The 7,842-nt window shown below is 39.7% G+C and overlaps 1 protein-coding gene across 1 annotated transcript in view; it reads left to right on the top strand.

The window, feature by feature from the left end:
• Nucleotides 1-7,842, top strand: part of Gpc4 (glypican 4) — a 133,910-nt gene that overhangs the window by 83,931 nt on the left and 42,137 nt on the right. Inside the window, exon 2 of the mRNA XM_008826750.3 lies at nt 7,364-7,522. Coding sequence (XP_008824972.1) covers nt 7,364-7,522 — 159 coding nt within the window. The remainder of the gene's footprint in view (nt 1-7,363; nt 7,523-7,842) is intronic.

Raw genomic sequence — 7,842 nt, 5'->3', positions numbered from 1 at the left:
CTTTGTTTTAATTAAAAACTTAACAATTTTGAAGTTGCTGTATAATATAATGGGTTATATTGTTACATCTTCATACCTATATCAGATGCTTGGCTTGAATACACCCCCATGATCTTCACTGATTCCCTCTCCCATTAGTCCTCAATAGTTCTTGCCGAATCTAGACTTTTTTTTTTAGCTTTTTTGAGACAGGGTCTCCCTGTAGCCCTAGCTGACCTAGAACTCACTATGTAGACCAGGCTGGCCCTGCTTATCACAGAGATCTGCCCGACTCTGACTCCCGAGTACTGGGATTAAAGGTGTGTACCACCACATCCAGCCAGAATCTAGATCTTTGATTCTGCCGTATTTTACCTTAAGGTAACGATTTCCACATCTGCCAATTTTCCTGCAAATGATATAATTTTGTTCTTCATGGCTAAATGCAACTCCATATTGTCTATGTATGCACCATATTTTCTTTATCAATTTTTATCTGTGGATGGACACCTAGCCTGATTCCATATCTTGGCTATTGTGAACAGTGTTAAACCTGTGCTTTTGATGGCCCATTTAATGACTGTGTTTGCTTGAAATCACATATACATACTACTCAGCTACTTGATATGTTTTTTTCCCTCCCTATTCCCACCTCAAATCAGAAATCACCCCCGTCACCTAGTATAGGTATCTGAAGTGACTTTGTTCAGATCTTTGACTGATTAGAGTATAATAAATACTCCTAAAATCCAGATATGGTGGTAGACACTTGCAATTCTAGCACTTGGAAGGTAGGGACAGGAGGATTGGAAGTTCAGGGTCATCCTTGGCTACATAATGAGTTTGAAGCCAGCTTCAAAATAGATGTTCTTCAATTTTTTGAGACACTAAGTTTTCTTTGTAACTCCTGTGAGGCAGTCAGACTTTCTTTTTAACAAAGGTCAGTGCAAACTCATAACCTCTTAAGACTTTCAATTCCCCAAATGTGTCCAGTTTGTTCCTCTCAATGTGACTCATTGTAGCACTTACATTTAGGATTACATTTGCATCTCTTCTTAGCTAAGCATGTTTGGGCAGCCATATTGTCTGTGGACAGAGAATGTGTGCCTTACAGATTGCATGGTATAGGCTAGCCTGGGTTCTCTAACAGTGTTTTAATGGTTTTCACCTGGTATATCCTCCAACTAGAATAAGGGATGTATAATCCCTAGTGATTTATTGTACCTTCAATAGGTCGACAAAGCTAATGCTTCACCCCCTAAAGTGTGAAGGTTGGAGAAACATTATTTTGGATTCTAGTTGCATTTGAAAGTGAATTTTCAGTGAGAGATGTAGACAGTGATTGTTAGGTTTAGTTGAAAATAGTCAATTTCATAATCAGAAGGCTGAGAACTGGCATGAGAACCCAACCACTAGTCATAATGTTTTCCATGAGAAACTGAGTTTTGAGCAACTGAGAATATGTGAATATTAGCTGCACCCATTGTACATAAGAGCCCACCTTTAGGGAGAGGAGTAGACGATAAGTGAGAAAGCACACTTCTACTGACTGTTTGCCCCAGAGTGCTGTAAGTGTCGACACTGCTCGTATTCAATGCCTTCTTCTTTAATCATTGATTTGAAATGGAGAAAAAAAGAGTCGATACACACTTGGCGGGATTGTGTAGCAATTTATTGTGATTGTCTTTGTTTGGCTTTGAAAACTAAAGCATTGATATTAAGACCAAAGAGAAATTACATAGCTGGTGTGATTGAAAAAGTTTGGCTCTTTCAAGGGTTTTTTGTTTTGTTTTGTTTTGTTTTTAATGCCATAGAGTTAAGCTTTAAAAGCATGCTTCATTGAATCTTATCCAAGCCTCCTAGAACAGGGCTGGGGGACCTTTTTTCTATTGAGGGCTACTGACCCACAAAGAAAAAAAAAAACTAATCAAGGGCCATGTACAAAAAGCAACTTAATTTAGGTGCTTCCTTAGAAAATCATAAAGCATTCAGTTCACCTGGTTTTAAATGAAGAACAAGGAATTCTCAACACGTACCACAAATAAAAAACAACCTTTCAGTTCCATATTACGTGTAGTTGAATAGGTGGGGTGGGGTTAGAGAGAACACCGGGCAGAGTGAAGAGGGTGAAAAGCAGACCGGGAAGTTGGGGAGTGGGAAGGAACTAGAAGAGTTACACAGAGAAAAAAACTATATGTAGCCAGAATCATGGAAGCAGGAGAATGTGTTGGGAAATGGGAGAATAGGGGACAAATAGGGGACAAATGACAGTTGGAGATCATGTCTACTTTTGACTGATAAACATGTTCAGCCACAATTCCTAACCCTGAGTTTGATACCAAAAGTGGACTTTATTAAGCTTCCTGATAAGTTGTTTTGGGACCATGTATCCAGTGGTAAATTTTTTGTGTTGTGTTTGAGACAGAGTTTCACTGTGTAGCCCTAACTGGGCTGAAACATAGTATGGAGACCAAGCTGGCCTCGAACTCACTGCCTACCTCTGCTAGAAATAAAAGTGTGCACAACCATACCTGGCTCTAGCACTGTTTCTTTTTAAAAGAAGTATTTTTTTTTATTTTATGGCTATGAGTGTTTTGCATTCAAGGGAGTTGGATGACCTGGAACTAGAGTTACTGATGACCGTTAAGGAACTTGACCAAGGTCTCTGCAAGAGCAGGAAGTGCCCTTAACAGCTGAGCCATTTCTCTAGTCCCTCTAGTGATAATTGTTTTTTTTCTTTTATAAATGTTGACTTTTAAAAATACATATTTTTATTTTATGTGTATGTGTGTATTGCCTGCATGTATGTGAGTGCACCCGTGTCATGCAATGCTGTGGAGGTCAGAAGAGGGTATTGGATTCCCCTGGAACTGGAGTTAAAGATGGTTTGTAGCCACCGTGTGGGTGCTGGGAATCAAACCCAGGTCCCCTGCAAGAGCAGTCAGTGCTTTTAACCACTGAGCCATCTCTCCTGCCCCAGATAATTCTTTAAAAAGTATTTTCTGCATAGGAGTGTTTTGCTTGCATATTAAGTGCAGCACGTGAATGCAGTGCCCCTGGAGGCCAAAAGAGGGCACCAGATATCGTGGAACTGGAGTTATGGATGGCTACTAGCCACCAAGTGGGTGTTGGAATTGGAACCTGTGTCTTCTGCAGTAGCAGCCCGTGCTCTAGTCCTGCCCATGATAATTCTCAAAGAAAAATGTGTATCAGAATTATCTAGGGTCATTGTATAGAGCATGTTCCCAATGCTGCCTCAGAGTGGCTATCTACCTGTCCTAAATCAGTTCAGATATCTCTGACAGGGTCCCTTGGCCTAAACAAAAAAGCTGTGGTATCTTTCTTAAATAAGAGCATATATAGGATCACCAAGCTTAGAAAGGAGGGCTTTTGAGAGAAAAGGCATCTTTCATTCACACAACAAATACATAAAACAGATAAACTTTCAAATCAAGTAATATGCATACTTCAAAATAAGGCATGCTTGTGAATGCCTTTTTTATTTCCATCTCTGTGATGCTAGGGATAGAACTCAAGGCTTCCCATATGTTAGGCAAACTCTACCAGAGAGCCACATTCCTGGTCATGAAATATTCAAGTTTATAAAAAACATAAGGATCAATAAGATGGCTCGGTGGGAAAAGGCACTTGCCACCAAGCCTGATGACCTGAGTTCAACTCCTGGAATTCACATAGTGGAAGAAAGAATCAATTCCTGAAAGTTGTCCTCTGACTGCCACATGATAAGCATGTGTACACATGCATATACACATATAATAAATTAATAAAGATTAAAAAAGAGAAATACTTAAGTTGCTTGAGTGAGTTCCCAGTGATTCTGACGGACACATCACCATAATTCCTTGTTCGAATGCAGTAGACTGTTGCCCCTTTCCTCAAACTTTTCAGCCACATTGACTGGTCATGGCCCTGAATCCCTAGTAGCCTAAGGGATTTAATTCACAGGTGTGTGTTAGTCTGAACATTTCTCAGAACTTTTGGCAAAAATGTCAGATTAAATTTTCAAGGAATGCTTTTCTTTTGTAAATGCGGACAGTGTAAGTGGTATGTTGAAGCCTATAATTGCACCAGAATGAGAACTCTGAGGGGAAGATGACTTTGATAGTTGACACATTAGCCATGTCTTTATCTTATTTTCATCCTTTACACAAGGCAGGCCTTTCACCTATAGGGCAAAGTCTTTCTGGAAAGATCTCTTGAAAATGAAGGTGCACTGGTTTGTTGCTGTCGTTAGGTATTACCCAAACACACCTGTGCTTCACTGTTCTCAGTGTAAGCAAAGTCTCTTTAAGCCTGCTGAAGACCTTGGTGAGCATGATGGGGATACAGTGCCTAGCCACACTGAGGTTTTATATGGCTCAGTGTAAACTTTCAGCATGTTACTAGTAAAACTTAAAGGGCGTTTCCTCTGTATAAAAAAACCTTGTGGCCACGTTCAAACCTCAACATTTAGAACCTTCTTCAGTAGATAAAATGGTTCCTTATTGATTTTTCACTATGCTGTGGCTTCATGGTGCATGCATACATTGCTGATGGGGAAAAGAGCCTTTTGCTTTGAGCTTTGAAGCCCATTTTAATAACATCTAATTAGTGATCCTTTTTATGTGTGTGACTCCTGTTAAGATTGGATAGACATGGATGGTTTTCCAGACTCAGATTTTTTGTCGAGATTGGGTACATGGCACAATGGAATCTTTGCAGGGTATTGAGAAATAACTATCTTTGCAGGAATTTTTGCTGGTGATAATCTGTGTGTGTGTCTGTGTGTGTCTGTGTGTCATGGTCTGACTATGTAACCCTGGCAGGAGTGGAAGTTACTGTGAAGAGCAGACCAGGCTGGTCTTGATCTCACAAAGATTTGCCTGCCTCTGCCTCCTAAGTGCTGGTATTAAAGGTATGAGCCATTAGGCCCTGCTGCCTGAGACAATTAAAGATTTTTAATTTTAGTTGTGTGTATGTATGTGTATGTGTGTGTGTGTCTGTCTACTTGTGGGCTAGTACATATGAGTATGGAACCCACAGAGACTAGAATAGGGTACCAGATCCCCCGGAGCTAGAGTTACTGGTGGTTGTGAGCCATCCATTGTGTGTGCTGGGAACAGAACTTGGTTCCTCTGGAAGAGTCGTACCCTCTTATCTGTTGAACCAACCCCTCCATGTCTGTGACAATCTTAAAAAGAATCTGCTCCTATATAGTAATGCAATTCACTTTTGCACCCCACCCTCTGAGTGTGTCAAGTTCTGAGCTTGTGTGTTGTTTGATACAATGCTAGCATTGCATCTAGGGTCATCTATACTGTTTTATGTGTTAAGACTAAGGGAGGAACCCAAAACCTGAAGACAACTGGGTATCTCCTTGTTAATTATGTGTTTTGATACTAACAAACCATAAAGAAGGCCTTTTTGTTTTAGTTTTACTGAAGATGTTTCCATCAAACTGAATCTAATAACCCTTTTTCTTTCACTAATGAGATCTGAGATATTCTAAAACCTCACAGCTCTAAATTTTATTTCATGAGCTTTCTTAAATCTTTTTTTGCCTGTTCGTAGAATTACCTATTAGCCAAGACTTTCAGAAATTCCCAAAGAAACAATAGTTTCTAGATAGAGAAGTTATTTGAGGATCGTCCTTTAATGCTACATGCTTTTATTTGTAGTAGTATAGTTGCATTACCTTTTAATTACAAGAACAAATGATCTGGAATATACATGACTATAAAATTATTGTCACCAGTGCCATTGATAATCTTGTGCAAATCACATGACCTGCCAACTTCATTTTATCTGCAGAGCCTCCATCTACCCCCAAAGCTCCTTTACTGTCTGTGTTGAGTAAAGGCTTATTTCTTGTAGGGACACACAGCCAAATAGTAGCGATGGACAACTAATGGCCCATTTCTTTTCCCTTGGAAATGTCACTAGATTTGCCAGTCATTCCATGGCCCCCTGTCTTTTCAACACACCATTGTCAAGTTTCCATGATTTCAGTACATGGCCTCAGTGCCAAGCCAACGTTCCTAAGATCTGGGTTCTTTTCAGACCCTCTTCATCATAATATATATATAGGCAAGATGGGTCAGTGGGTGAAGGCACTTTTTATGTAGGCCTGGTGATCCTGAGTTCAATCCCTGGGCCCACATGGTGGAAGAAAAGAACTGACTCCTGAGGGTTGTCCTCTGACCTTCACATGTACACTGTGACACTCATGTATACATGTCATACACACACACACACACACACACACACACACACACACACATATTGCAATAGGAGAGCGTTGAAAGTGAATCCTTATGACTGTGTATATAATTAAACCAAAGCAGTAAATATCAGTGACTGAAGTCATGGTACCTGATGGGCTTTATGTTTGAGCTTCAATGCACCTCTTTGGTCATTGAAAGGGGAAGGTCACTGGCCTCTTCAAAGCCCAGTTTTTATTCTGTGACAGAGGAAGAACAAGGAGGAAGACTCATAGAAAGAATACATCCGAGCCCTTACCTCTGGACTATAGGCAGAGTGTAGTTATTCTAAAGGGAGAGATACTTTGTGGGTTAGGCTACTGTGGAATGAGCTCTCTGACATTTTCTTAATCCTGGGATACATCACTACATAGAGACTACATTTACTTGAAACCATGGGTCTATGAGAATATGAGGAATGAGTGACTGTACTGCACAGAGTACAAAGGTGGATATAGTCTGGTATCTGCACAGAAGGTGATGCATACCTCTTAAAACCCTCTTAAAATAGACGATTGTCTGCTGTTACTTCTTCATGATTTATCACTGACTCAGATTATCCAGTATGAACCCCCAATAGTTTTTGTTTGTGCTGACAACCCCTTGAAACGGATGGAACCCTTTGCTTTCCCACAGTGTAACTCATGCTTATAATTTTGCTCATTATTTTCCTATAACATGTACTTATATATTTGGTTGTTATTACGTATTTTGTAAACCCTTCTTTTTTTCTCTTGGAGCATAAACTCCCAAATCCTGAAAAATGTTTCTTATTTGCATAACTCACAGCATATAACATAGACCCTTGAGGTATTTATAAAAGAGACTTATGTTGATACTGAATGATGTTGTTCTTACTGTCCCACACCAATTTTCCTGTGGTTTAGACATTTTCCTGAGTACAAAGCTCATCTGCTTTCTGGAGAGGGTTTTATTATTTTATTTTTTCAACAAGTGAATAATGGTTTTATGTGCCAAAAACTTTTTGATACACACAATGCCCAGGCTTCCGTAGGAACCTCACTGGCTAAGTTGAAGTAGAGCATGTGCATTTAAAATCAGGCCCTTCTCTGTTGGACTTAGTGAATGGATGGTGATAGACTGACCACCTTTTCATCTTTCAGGTGACCATTTGAAGATCTGCCCTCAAGGTTATACCTGCTGTTCTCAAGAGATGGAAGAGAAGTACAGCCTGCAGAGTAAAGATGATTTCAAAAGTGTGGTCAGTGAACAGTGCAATCATTTGCAAGTCACCTTTGCATCCCGTTACAAAAAGTTTGACGGTATGTGATTCAAGTGCCATTTAAGAGTTGACAGTTAAATTTGTATGATTGTTTTTCAGACTCCCTCTATTCCCTCAGTACTTAAGTTTTCTCCAAAGATGTGGTGGTGGTGGCCGTGTTGTCATTGTTGTTAGAGTAGACTACCAGGATCAAGTTAGTTAAGCAGCTTTATTGCTAGAATTGTCCATGCACTGGCATTTATATATAGTAGGCATTATATAAATATGGTCAGAAGGAGTAAAAAAATGGATGAGGTTAATTTAAATGCTTTTATTTTCTTTCCTTGGGTGAGTATAGCATAGTATTGTTGACTCAAGTCA

This window comes from Nannospalax galili, unplaced genomic scaffold, assembly GCF_000622305.1.
Source record: "Nannospalax galili isolate Female #2095 unplaced genomic scaffold, S.galili_v1.0 scaffold371, whole genome shotgun sequence".
Lineage (NCBI taxonomy): Eukaryota > Metazoa > Chordata > Mammalia > Rodentia > Spalacidae > Nannospalax > Nannospalax galili.
This window is presented reverse-complemented; position numbering and strand designations above follow the sequence as displayed.